The sequence below is a fragment of the Hyaena hyaena genome, unplaced genomic scaffold, assembly GCF_003009895.1.
Source record: "Hyaena hyaena isolate Hyena2069 unplaced genomic scaffold, ASM300989v1 scaffold_193, whole genome shotgun sequence".
Taxonomy (NCBI): domain Eukaryota; kingdom Metazoa; phylum Chordata; class Mammalia; order Carnivora; family Hyaenidae; genus Hyaena; species Hyaena hyaena.
This window is the reverse complement of record NW_024080823.1, coordinates 1078179-1091556: the sequence shown is the minus strand read 5'-3', so window position 1 is coordinate 1091556 and position 13378 is coordinate 1078179. Positions and strand designations below refer to the sequence as shown.

Here is a 13378-nt window from a genome sequence, read left to right as displayed (position 1 = left end):
TGGTTGAACATGAACCAAACCAGAGCCCTTCCGGCTGCGTGCAAGGGGTAGAATACAATATTCTGACCATCGTTGGGGCCAGACCTTTGAAGAGCCACTGGAGGAGGCTGCGGCCTGAGTAGCTCTAGAGAATATACCAACCAGCTGCTTGGATGATTGATATTTAACAGCCTAAAGATAAGGTTGCCGAGGATCCTTCTAGCCCCAGGACCAGGCCAGCCTTATCCAGGGTTATAGTCATGTGTGTTGTGTGTTGCCATGAGCCAGCCTCGTGCTGTCTCCCTTCTGAAACTGCAGTGTCCGATACCCTGAGACCTGTACCCAGGGCAGTTAGCATGTGTGCATGTGTCCCTGGAGCCCGGGGTAGCTTGTGGGGACGCTGGGGTGCCCAGCAGCCAGTGCTGAGATCACAGGCCTGTCCCTTCCTGGCCCGGCCCATTCCCAAGCCAATAGTATCTGGACTGCGGCTCGCGTGGGCAGCTCTTCCCTCCTCCCCCTGCATGGCTCAGGTGCGCAGCGAGGAGCCCAGGACCCCTGAGAGCCCGGAGTTGCCCTCATGTTCTCCTCGCCCCCACACCCATTCTTTGTTTCCAGGTTGGCGAGGCTGAGAGGAAGAAGAGGGTCCTATGAGAAGTCTTTGTTTGGGGTCATGTTGGGGCTTTTTTCTTCTTTCCTTTTTTAAAAAATATACTCTGTATTTGATTTTTATGTTTACCGTGGTGTCTGTGAAGTTGTGTCTGCGGTTTGCTACTGTTCTGTATCCAGCGCCCTATGTGTTGGTCAGGATCCCAGCAGGAAGCAAATCCTGTGTTCTAGAAGGGCAGCTGAAGAGGACTGGAGGCGGGGACTGGATGGCGTGTGGTCAGGGTGAAGGGACATGGCTACGCTCGTGGCAACAGTGGGAAACTGGTCTCGGCCATGGGCCCAGGAGAGGGCGTGCGCCTTGAAGCCCGGAGGTGAGGGCGCGGGCAGGCGGGGGGCTGCCTCCTTCTCCTGCTCAGGCCTCCGACTTGGCCTTGGGAACCCATGCTGGGAACAGAGGCCTGGATGGTGTGGTTTACAAGGCCACAGTGCAGGGCAGGAGGGGTGGAGAGTGAGTCTTGAGGGCAAACAGAATACCCACTGTGCTCCGCCCAACAGACAGGAACCCGAGGCAGAGGGAAAGTCCGAGTCCCTTGGACCGGTTTTCCAGCTGGCTGGTCATCAGATGCCATTGTTCTCTCTCATCTTCTTCCATCTTCCTCCTGACTGTGGGCACCACTGAGCCAGCTCTGTGACCGTAGGCGCCAGAGGGTCAGCCAAGGGAGATGAAATCATGAACCGCAGTGTGTGATTGATTTTGACCAGGGTCAGGTCTTGCCGCTAGCTGGGGGCTGCTACGCATCCTTCTACCCTTCCTTTGCAGAGAGGCAGCCTGACCCCGTGTGCACTGGAGAGCACTGGGCTTTCTGTGCAGAGCCGGACCTTCCGTCCTTCGGGCCCACGCCGGGGTGAGGGGCATCTGCCTCTGGCCTCCAGCATCAGCACATATGCTCCATTCCTGCCCTGCTTCTCTTCTCAGCGATGCGTCTGCCCCCTAGAAAGACTTCCTGTTCTGCTCCTTGACTAAAGACTCTAGAAGTTCTTTCTTTTGTAAAAACTTTTATTTAAATCCCGGTTAGTTAACATCTAGTGTAATAATGGTTTCAGGAGTAGATTTGGTGATTCATCCCTTACATGTAACACCCAGTGCGCATCCCTACAAGTGCCCTCCCTAGTGCCCATCCCCCATCTAGTCCATGCCCCCACCTCCCCCCCAGCAGCCCTCGGTTTGTTCCCTGTATTTAAGAGTCTTTTATGGTTTGTCTCCCTCTCTGTTTTTATCTTATTTTTCCTTCTATCTCCCTATGTCCATCTGTCTGTTTCTTAAATTCCACATATGAGTGAAATCATATGGTTATTTGTCTTTCTCTTTATTGACTTATTTCACTTAGCATAATACCCTCTACGTCCATCCACGTTGCTGCAAATGGCCAGATTTCATTTGTTTTGATTGCCAAGTAATATTCCATCATTACGTCTACCGCATCTTTTTCTTTTTTATGTTTATTCATTTTTGAGACAGAGAGAGAGAGAGAGAGAGAGAGAGAGAGAGAGAGAGAGAGCATGAGTGGGGGAGGGGCAGAAAGAGAGGGAGACACAGAATCCAAAGCAGGCTCCAGGCTCTGAGCTGATAGCACAGAGCCCGATGCGGGGCTCGAACTTACAGACCGCAAGATCATGATCTGAGCCAAGTCGGATGCTTAACTGACTTAGCCACTCAGGTGCCCCTACCACATCTTCTTTATCCGTTCATCAGTCGAAGGACATCTGGGCTCTTTCCATACTTTGGCTGTTGTTGATAACACTGCTCTAAGGATTGGGGTGAGTGCCTGTGTCCCTTTGAATCAGCATTTTTTTACCCTTTGGGTAAACCTAGTAGTGTAATTGCTGGGTCATAGGGTAGTTTTGGAGGGACATCCATCCTGTTTTCCAGAGTGGCTGCACCAGTTTGCACTCCCACAAGCAGTGCAAGAGAGATCCTTTCTCTGCACCCTCGCCAACATCTGTTGTCGCCTGAGTTGTTGATGTTATCCATTCTGACAGGTGTGAGGTGGCATCTCACTGTGGTTTTTATTTGTATTTCCCCGATGATGAGTGACGTTGAGCATCTTTTCATGTGCCGTTAGCCATCAGGAGGTTTGAAGAAGCTAGGAATTGTAAAGGTTTCCTGGTTCTCCAGCTTTTCTGCTCGATGAAAGGTCCCCCCTTGGGCTCTGGAGCCATCGTCAGGGTAGAACGTGACAGAACAGTGAGTTTGGTTGAGTTCCCACCTGCCACCCCAGAGCCTCGAGGCCCCTCTGACGGGTCTACACTCTGCCTGCTGAGGGCAGTTGGAAGAGTTCTCTGGCATGTGGGGGTGGAAATGCTTGTGGCTCCCAGGCGTCACCCTGCACTCTGCTCCCACACATGCCCCCAGCCCTGCCTTCCATGGAGCCTTTCCCTTCCATCAAGCGTGACCCTCTCGGATGAGTTGGAGCTTTTGCAGAGCCTTCAGAAATCTGACGGTTCTCAGTCTAACAGCCACCCATGCGGCCACGTGTCACGCGCACGCGGCCACACAGGGCTGTGCACACAAGTGCAAAACAGAGAGATGCTTCATTTCCTCAGAACCAGGGAGGGGTTCCATAGAATATTTTCAGGGAGGGAGTATACAAGTAACAAGTGGTTGCTTTGTCTTTCCACTCCCATAACCTCCCGCCGCACCCCGAAATGAGCTTGTCATCCACAGAAGGGGACTCGGGAAATACGTTTGGGGAGCAGAGAGATGCTGGCCAATGGGGAGCGTGGAGGAGGGAGACGCGGTTTTCCCTGGGTAGTTTTCACGCAGAGTTTGCATGGGCAAGGCACGTGATGAAATATAAATGCGTCCTGATTTTATGAAAATGCACATGGACTAGAGGTACGCTGGCTTTCTGAAGAGGAGGAAGAGAGGGCTGTTTTACGGACTGTGGCTTTGGTGGGGGTGAATAGGACACGTGTCTTCAGCAGAGCTGATTGAGCAGGGAATACGCAGCCAGCAGAAAGGCCTTCTTTCTGCCGTCTTTCCCCTTCCCCCTCTGTTCCATTTCCCCCACTCTGTGTGTGTGTGTGTGTGTGTGTGTGTGTGTGTGTGTGTGTGTCTTGTCCGTTTTGCTCCCATGGTTCCAAATGGGGCTTTGAATGTTTTATGAGCCCACAGAGTCGGCAAGGTATGAGGGCCTGTGGCCTGCAGCCTCTTCAGCCCTCCCGTTCATAAGCGTAAGACAGAGGGGAGGCCAAGTTTAATGTCCACATGCTTTCAACAGCAGGTAAACTGAAGGGGGCCAGACTGAATGCTACAAGTGTGCTGTTGTTTTTAATGGAGTTCAAGGTAGCCTTGACGGACAGGTGAGAAGGTACTGTCCAAATCACAGTTGCTGAGTACTGTCCTCCAGTCTGCCCTCGTCAACCTGCGTTCTGACATCGCTAGAAACCTGTTGGAAATGCAGAAACTCTGGCCCTGCCCCACGCCTACTAAAAATCAGAATTCACCTGTTAGTAAGATCCCTGGTGACTAGTCTGTCCATTAAAGTTCCAAAAGCACTGATGGGGAGCGAGATGGTACACTTTTGCTGTCAGTGGCCGGACAGTTGGTACGTGACCACTTCATGGTCTTCATGAGCCACGTGGTCCCCGAGGCACTTGTCAGTTTTGCCATCGTAGGCCAGGAGCAGCCGCTGACAATATGTAAGTGAATGCGCGTGGCAGGTCCCAATAAAACTTTATTTACAACAGGTGGTGGGCAGACTCCAGCACCGTTTACTGGCCCCTCGTCTAGGGCATTAGGGTTCTTGAAATCCTCCTGCTTCCCGCATTCTTCGTTTCGATGAAATCCAGACACACACATGCCAGTTCATACTTGAGCTTGAAATAGGACTTGCGGGAGAGGGGTGGCAGTTTCCTAAATTTACCCAAAAGTCTCCTCGGAAAACCTTTAGCTTTTAGAGACATAAAACTTTGACCCCTCCATTTAGCCTGTTTATTTATTATGCTATTTCTTTTTACTTTATAGCCTTGTCATGGAAAACATCTTAATACCATGTTATAAAGAAACAAATAGGTGAAATAAGTTTAAAAATTGCTTCAGGAATCCAGAGTCTGGAAGGACATGATGATGCAGAGGAAAACCAGAGGCTGGGTGGTGGCCACAAGGTCACAGGCCCCGGGTTCGTGTCAGGGGCTGATTTTAGAGAGAGATTGCTCGGCCCGGGATACAAAGAGGTTGTGGGCCAATGTGAGGGCCGTCTGGAATACCTACAGAAATAGTATATGCTTTTCTTTGTTTCTCACAGGGACAGAAGGCAGATCAATAGGCTCAGGTTAAATGTAGGTAAATTTTGAGTCCGTGAGGGAAAGAACTTTTGAGCAGCTGGGGTTGCCCATCAGTGGAAAGGTCTTTCCTGACAGGTGGCCATGTCCAGTGAGAGCGTGCCCTGGGAACCTTCAGCCCCTAATAATAATAATAATAATAATAATCAATAATAATAATCTGAATAATCTTATTATTGTAATAAGATGATTATAAGTATATTTAAAATGTATATACTGTATAAATGTATAAAAATGTGTGTTTTATAAATACATAAAAATTAAGTTACTTTTTAAATTTCCATTTACTAAATACCTACCATATGTCAGCGCCTGTACTAAGTGCCTTGCCTATGGCTCCTTACTTAGTCCTCCCCAAAATGCTGGCGTAAATATTGATACTACCCTTTTATAGATGAGGAGAGCCAGGATCAGAGGGGAAATGTGGCTTAGCCAAGGTCGCACAGCTGGTCAAAGGCAGAGACTAGAATCGAGGCCACAGCTGATGACCCCCTGTGCGCGCTGCCTCCCGAGAGCTGAGCCTCTCTGCTCTCTCTCTCTCATCCCTGGCAGGTGCTACATGAACCCCTGATTGACGAGGACCCTGTGTTCATCGCCACGTGCACAGAGCGGGAACTGCGAAAGAGGAAAAAGCGGAAATTCAGCCTCTGGGTCAGGCAGTGTTCTTCCACCGGCTTCATCATCCAGGTGAGCACTGGGATGGGCCCAGGAGGCCAAGGGGAGACCATCCACGCGGTGACTGATGAGCAGCCGGCACCGCCCTGCATGCTTCTCCTGTCCCGTCCGGCCCTTCTGGTTAAGTAGCAGCAGGAAACGCTGATCGAGGCTCAGGCCCCGACAGTGTTGGCCAGAGACTTTACCAGAAGAGTGGGGCCCAAGAGGTGACTGCTGTCTTTCTTGAGAACCCACTGTGCGGTGGTCCCGGAAGCCCCCTCCCACCCCCGACCGGCCAGCTGTCTGTCCTAAGCCCCATATTGAGGAAGTCCTTCTTCGCAAGCCATCAAGAGCCAGCTGCTTAAGTGAGCATTTGTCAGGAGCGCGGGCGGCCCCTGGCATTGCCACCTGCTCGCTGGCTCTGCTGTGGTCCAAGCGGGTGCTGACACGTGTCTCCGAAGCAGTGGCTGAGCTTTGCTACCGGGAGGGTATGAGGTGTTCAGCCGCTGGGATCGGCCAGGGTGCGGAGGGCACAAATGGAGAAGGTGGGGGCCGGCGAACACAGAATGTGGCCCCCGAGGGACAGATCCTGATCCCGCCTGATTTTTCCCGCCGTGCTGCTCAGGCTACCTTCTCCCAGCTGTCAGGCCTGCCGGCCCTGCGGTCGGTCACAGCTGACCCCACCTCGCTGCCCCTGCCTGGCTGCAGCCCCAGGCCCCAGGCGCAGGGGATTTGCCCTCCCTTCTTTCCCTGAGCCAGAGGAGGATTCATGGGAAGATTCAGTGGAGCATCCCTTTGCCCCAGCAGGGAAGGTGCACGTGCTCTGGGCAAACGTGACTGCTCAGAGGGACCATCCCATTCTCCCCGGGGGCTTGGGGGACCCTCCGCTCAGCCTGGGGCCGGGATCTCCAGCTCGACCCCAGACTTGCGTCAGCTTGAGCACAGGCTTCAGGCAGTTGCTAGGATGGACCTGCCCCAGAGCAGGATTTACTCTGGATGGGCCCTCTGTCCCCACACAGCCCCCGGTGGCCCCTGCCACCTTAGTATGTCCTTTGCAGTGAAGCTCACTGGGGACGGGAGGGGGTTCACTTTATGTAATGCCTCGTAGGGAACACTCAGTCCTTTGAATAAATGCTTCCCGAGTAGCCTGTTTGCTGGCGTGCCCGGCCCTGGGATGTGGGGGCATGGTCCTGCCTTCTCAGAGATCTGACGCGTTCAGCACTGTGTCCCCCAGCTCGTCTCACGCCCCCTGGGCAGGTTGGCCGCAGTGACCAGCTGCCCCAGTTAACAGACAGCAGAGTGACCAGGGCGGTGGACGTGCTGCATGATCCTCGGCCCCACTGCCGTCTGTCTGCGTTCCATGCCGAAGTGACACTTTCTGGCACTTGTACGGTTCCCAGGACAGGCTGTCATCAGGCAGCTCTGCAGGGTGCCAGGTGCCTGGAGTGCCCGCCCCGCCTCACTTCCTTCCTGACTCCAGCCTTTCTGCTCTTGCCCCCTGACCTCATCGGGGCTCATAGGTTGTGATGATTAATTTCACGTGTCTGTTTGGCTGGGCCACAGTACCCAGATACTTGGCCAAACACTATTCTTGATGTTTCTGCGAAGGTGTGTTTTGGATGAGATTAACGAATCCATAGACTCTGAGTAAAGCAGACGACACTCTTTAGGGGGTGGGCCTCATCTAATCAGTCAAAGACCTTAATGGGGAGGGGGGGGAAACCTGACCTACAGTAAAAACGAGGAAAATCTGCCAGAAAACTGCCTTTAGATTTGACCTACACGTTTTTCCTGGGTCTCTGGCTCACTGGCCTGCTCTACTGGACTTACTGAGCCTCTATAATCATGTGAGCCAATTCTTAAAATAAATATCCATCTCTCTCACCAGAGAGAAGGGACACACACACACACACACACACACACACACACTCACTCTCTCTCTCTCTCTCTCTCTCTCTCTCCCCCCCCCCCCCTACTGGTTCTGCTGCAGAGGGCTTTCCTGCAGTCCACCTGGCGTAGAGGTCAATGTTCTAGTCGGAGAGACGGGCATATTAAAACCATTCATAAATACAGTGTGACAGGTGCAGTGTTAGAAACATGTGTACAATTTCTATACGGGGCTATAGCAGGGCACCTGGGAGCTAAGGAAGGCTCCCTGAGGCAGACGGGACAGGGCATGTGGTATGCCCGGCAGAAGGCATCCGTGGTGGCAGCGGGCAGAAGGGCCAATGTCACCCACCACAGGCCCGGCGCTGAGGCGCACCCGCTGAGCCTGATGCAGCACACCAAGCAGTACACGGACCGGGACACATGGGAAAACGCGAGCTCCCAGGCAGCAAGTCGTTTACCCCAGGACTCCAGGCTGGGACGCGGCAGAGCGGGAACCGCAGCCACAGGGCTGGCGAGCCCCCATGCTGCGGTCTGTCGGGATCCCACGTCCTACCCCCCCCCCCCCCAGGGCGCTCTGAGCCAGGGAGGAAGAGAGAGCAGCCTAGCTCGGGGCGCTCTCTTCCCTCACACAGTGGGTGTCTCAATGGAAAGTATTCCCGTGACTCCCCTTGTTTCGAGTACCCGTTTCGGGAGAACCAGACGTGTTCATCCCTGCGGTGGAAACCCTTGAGGCTAACGGAGGCCCGTCTTCTCCCTCGTGAGCCCGCACCCTGGCGCCTACTCCCAGCAGCCTCGTGGAGGGTGTGGAGGCCTTTTGACTACAGGTTTCAATAGCAGTCGAAGGAGCAGGCAGGGGATCGTTTATAAAGCGAGGCCCTGAAAATCCTGACACATAGTTGCTCCTTGGGTTGCAGACCCTTTTTAAGAAAAAAAATTTTTTAATGTTTAATTATATTAGGGAGGGAGAGAGGGAGACACAGAAGGCTCCAGGCTCTGGGCTGTCAGCACAGAGCCCGACGCAGGGCTTGAACCCATGAACTGTGAGATCATGACCTGAGCCGAAGTCAGCCACTGAACCGACTGAGCCACCCAGGCACCCCTGGTTGCAGACACTTTGTACCACATGCGACCACAGCGAATGCCTTCTTTTTTGGCACAACCACCGCCATCTCCAGATTCGAGGGCTGTGGTGCGCTCAAGGGCGTGTACTCTGTGTCCTGTGTCACAGGCCGGCCAAGAACTGTCCCCAGCCCTAGCACACCCTCTAGCCGAGGCCGTTGGCAGAGGGTCTCTAAGAAACGGCGCCAGCCAAGGAGACAGGCTCCACTTACCCCTCTGTATGCACCCTCCCTGTGAGCGGGGGAGACCGAAGAGATTTGTACACAAGATGAGGCTTCCAGTTTCAGGGGGAAGTCCTGTCAGTGAGAGGCTGGAATTCTTTAGTCTGGGACGTCAGGTTAGCTCCTCTTGGAAGGCGTGTGGCCTTTCTGTGGGGTCAGAAGGAGACTGTCCCTGCACAGTGTTGTTCTGTCTGTCCTCTGTCAGAAGAATCGAGAATCCAGTGGGGAAAAGTTGGCCAACGCTTTAGTTAATGTTATATTGAGCCATGGGATTCTTTGAGAAAAATGAGGGTCTACTAATTAAAAACAAAAGAACTGGGGTGGTCAAAACAAGCAGATTTCTACTATTTGAATGTGTCGATCTAGCCACCTGCCTCTGCGGTGTGAGACCGGATTCCCCGTGATGGGTGGTGGCGGGCAGGAGAGCCCCAAGAAGGGGGTGGCAGGGCACCAAATGCCTGCCGAGTGCACCGTGCTTGATCTCTAAGGGGCCTAGGGACGCTCTGCCCGGAAAGGAGTGGCCGGACAGTCCCCAGAGAGTTAGTGGCTGCCATGTTGAGCAGGGACAGAGCCATTGTAAATGGAAAGCCGTGCTCTCCTGCTCAGTGAACGATAACATTGACTGGAGGTGGGTGGGCTTTGGAAGCCAGAATTCAAGATGGAACTTCCCCAACGAGAGGACCCCCACTTCCCACCCCCATATGTCGTTAAATGTGTCCAGGCAGAGCCCAGATGCACATCGACGAGGGGTGCTCGGAATGAGGTCCTGCACCACGTAGTGCTGAGCAGCTGCTCTGAAAGTGGCTCTCCTCCCTTCAAGCCCAATCTGTGGATTCATGACGGCCCCTCAGGGCTCAGGCTCTACGCTCAGGCCCTTGACCAGCATTGCTCACATTCTCTTCACCACAACTGTATGACGTAGGCAGTGTTCCCGCCTGTTCCACGGTGAGGAACTGAGGCACAGGGGCTAAGCTACCTTGCCCAAGGGTCAGCCATAAAGCGCTAGACCTGGGATGAAACGCAGCCTTTCCTGCCCCAGACCCCACCCTCTTACCCACCAGGCTGCCCGAGGGAATTTTCCTCGCGTTAGACAAAACCACGTCTCTCTCTCATATCCAACTTGCTTGTTGTTCGATGGATGGTTTTAGCATCAGCTGTTACCGCATCTCCCTTATTTTTGAGACTTACTTTTTACATTGAAAGGAATTGAAGAACTTGTACCGCAGTGGTTTCTCTTCTTATTTGAGTTTTAGTCTTGGAACAGGATTAGCTCAAAATGCAAGGATCAGAGTGGGATTAATTAACTAGAGTGGCTTTTGCTTCTGGAGTCAAAAACTGGGCAGCACAGGGCCCTTGTCCATCTGTTTCCTTGTGCCTGCTGGGGACGCGCTCTTCCAGCCTGGCCACCTTGGATGTGCTTGTGTCACAGGATGGAATTGGCTGGGGTGCAGGACATCTGTCACTTCGTCTCTTGAGTGTCCTTGAGCAAGGAGCTGAGAATTCCTTTATCCATCCGTCTTTTGGAGTGGGGTTACTTTGCCCAGCCCTCCTTACTGTGGAGGGGCTCAGAGGTGATGGTAAAGTATCAAGTGCCCATATACATGCGTCAGGCACCAACTGGACCCGACTGAACCCCGGCCTTCCCTGTGAGGGGCTTAGACTCTACAACCGCACAGATGTGAATGGATGCAGACCCGCAGAATGCTGGCCCCCATCCCCACTCCAAGCCTCACCAGGATTAGCGCTTCAGGAAGAGACAAAAGCGAGTTTCTTGTGAGGGTCAGTCATGCCAAAAGCGCAGTTAGAGAAGAGAGCAGCCTTGCACACGAGCCTTCCCCGGCCACAGTCAAGGTAGGAGGCAACGTGAGAGATGGGCAGCACAAGTCGGCGATATGGGGTGGTTTGCGGACTTCACTGGAAAATAACCGGGCTAGTAAATCAAGGCTGGCCTAAGGCAGCACTGTCCAGTAGAACTTTCCTTGACAGCTGCCAGCCCATGTGACTTGAGAACTTGCAGTGTGCCTGGTGTGATGGAGGAATCGAGTTTTTCATTTTATTTAATTTTGGTTAAATAAAAACAGCTACACATGCCCAGGGGCTGCATTGCGGGTATAGACCCTTGCTATTAAAAAAAAAAAAAAGATTTTTACATACACAGCCTTTATCACTGGCAGTGGCCTTGCGAGGTACATAGCATATTATTATCCTTACAAATGAGGAAACCAAGTCTCAGTGCAATTAAGGACTTGGCCCCAAACCACCAAGCCAGTAAACAGCGGAGCCTGTATCCATTGAACCCAGCACCGATGCCTTCACTGTCTGCGTGCAGCAGGCCCTGTTCCTCTCCTGGTGAGGGAATATGACATCCATGCTACAGCTCTCACCAGTGGCCACCCCCCCCTCCGCGGGATGTCCCAGTCAGCAGCCTCCCACATCTCCAGGAGCTCATTCTGCATAATTTCAACCAGTGCACACCATGCCCTCCAGCATTGCTTCCCCCCTGCGAGGATTCCACCCTCTGCCCACTCCATGCACAGCTTGTGAATTACAGGCTCAAGCAGAAGATCACGGACCCCGATCCTGAGCGACTTCTCAGTCCCCAGAGATGCCCTGCATCAGCAGATACACAACGGCAACAGGGAAGCCTGGTTCTCTTCTGTTCTTAAGGAGAAGTAGGGCCAGGGGTCAAGGCCAGCGGAGCTGAACCAGGTTCTCCCTGAGACAGGGAAAGTACCGGAATGCCAGTGACAGCTTCGTGGGTGCATCGTAATGAGCTCTGAATGCATCCATCATTACAGCTGTCACCGTCACCAGTATTCTCCTGAGAAGGCGGGGTGCGGGTGGGGAAGGGGAGCCGGGCCCCACCTCTCAAAGTCTTGAGGCATTTCAGAAGCCGGCTGAGATAGTTAGGTGTTAGGTGTGCCCTCCACGGCATTACCATGATTCCTAAGGCCCTTTCTGTTGCGATGTCGATATATAACATATAGCGTGAGAGGTAACATCCTGGGGCAAAGCATAATGCTGTGTCTTCATACATTTTCTTTCCTTTTTTTCGCATATATATCTAAAAGTTAGTAAGTCCTAGGAGCAAGAAAAACTTTTGTAGGGAAAAAATGAAAAGCTTGGCAATGAAAAAATACAGCTTTCAGACAAGCTGGTAGCTCAGATCGTAAAGTGTCTGCAGCAAATTCCCTATTCCCAGGGGAGGGCAGTGCCCGGTGCCTCTCCAGGCTGCCGGAACTGTTTCAGTGTAATGATGCGCCCTCCACGTGTGTACAGGGGGAGCCAGGGCCTTTTGGGAGTCACAGGAGCCAGCACTTAACACATCTAAGCTAAGGGAGTTACCTCCGGCATTGGCCTTTGGAGGCTCTTACAGCAAGCGCCCAGTAGGTATAGGAGTGGGTGTGTGGCTCTCAGGCTATGCCGCCTTTCTCAGATTACTGATCTTTAGGGCGGGCTTCTGGTCCCGACACAATTCACGTGTGTGTCTTCAGCAGTTATAGCAACGGCAGAGTTGGAATAAGATTCCATAGGAGGCTCTAGGGTTTTTCATAGAATTCTAGATTTATTCGTTCTGCAAAGGAGTACAAATTGATGTTTACGATGTCTTGGCTGGGACTTCTAGTTACAGTGTATTTATGTTATTATTTAAATGTAGATCCTATTTTATAATCACTTTAAAAGTAAACTCAGGCTGGAGGGGAGGTGGGGTGGGGTAGGAGATACAGGGGAGGGGGATTAAGAGGTATAAACTTTTGGGAGCCTGGGTGGCTCAGTCAGTTAAGTGCCAACTCTTGGCTTCGGCTCAGGTCATGATCTCATAGTTCGTGAGTTCGAGTCCCGCGTCTGGCTCCGTGCTGAGTGTGGAGATTCTGCTTGGGATTCTCCCTCCCTCTCTGCACTTCCCCCACTTGTGTTTGTGCCTTCTCTCTCTCTCTCTCTCAAAATAAAAAAAAAAAAAAAAAAGAAGTACAAACTTCCAGTTATAAAATAAGTCACGGGGCATAGGCGATAGAGTCAGTAATAGATATAGTCAATAATAGTGTAATAACTTTGTATGGTGACACATGGTGATTTCAGTTCTCATGATGCTCTGTATGGCTGAAACTAATATTTGTATAATATTTTTCAATTTAAATTTTTGAGAAGTCACATGTAGCAAAACCATAAATAAACACACTCGTTATTTCATAGCAATGAATGCCCCCAAATTTGGGACCATTCTTGGATGTTGGTTGCCGCCCCGGTGGACCTCGGTCTTCCTCCACATTTCCCAAGAGGAACATGAAAACCTCTGATCCGTGCCTCTCCCCCACCCCTGTGCGATGGAGCAGCCGAGGGGTCTGCTCCCTGGGAGGAGAGTGGCCAGAAGGTGGGGAAATGCGAGCGTCCATTTGTGCCCGTGTGGGCAAACTCAGGTCAACAACTCCAAGATAGCCCTGTAAGAGGGACTGCATGTCGCTGGCTTTTGGGGAAACGTGTATCTCCCAGGCCAGCATGGCCACCCGCTTCCTGTGTGTGCTGGACACAGTGTACATTAACAGCCACTAACTTAGATCTGGGGC

At 52.4% G+C, this 13378-nt stretch overlaps 1 protein-coding gene across 1 annotated transcript in view; it reads left to right on the top strand.

Moving 5' to 3' along the window:
* The window catches only part of PGBD5 (piggyBac transposable element derived 5), a 118931-nt gene that overhangs the window by 85565 nt on the left and 19988 nt on the right, over positions 1-13378 (top strand). The window contains exon 3 of the mRNA XM_039241234.1: positions 5482-5616. Coding sequence (XP_039097165.1) covers positions 5482-5616 — 135 coding nt within the window. The remainder of the gene's footprint in view (positions 1-5481; positions 5617-13378) is intronic.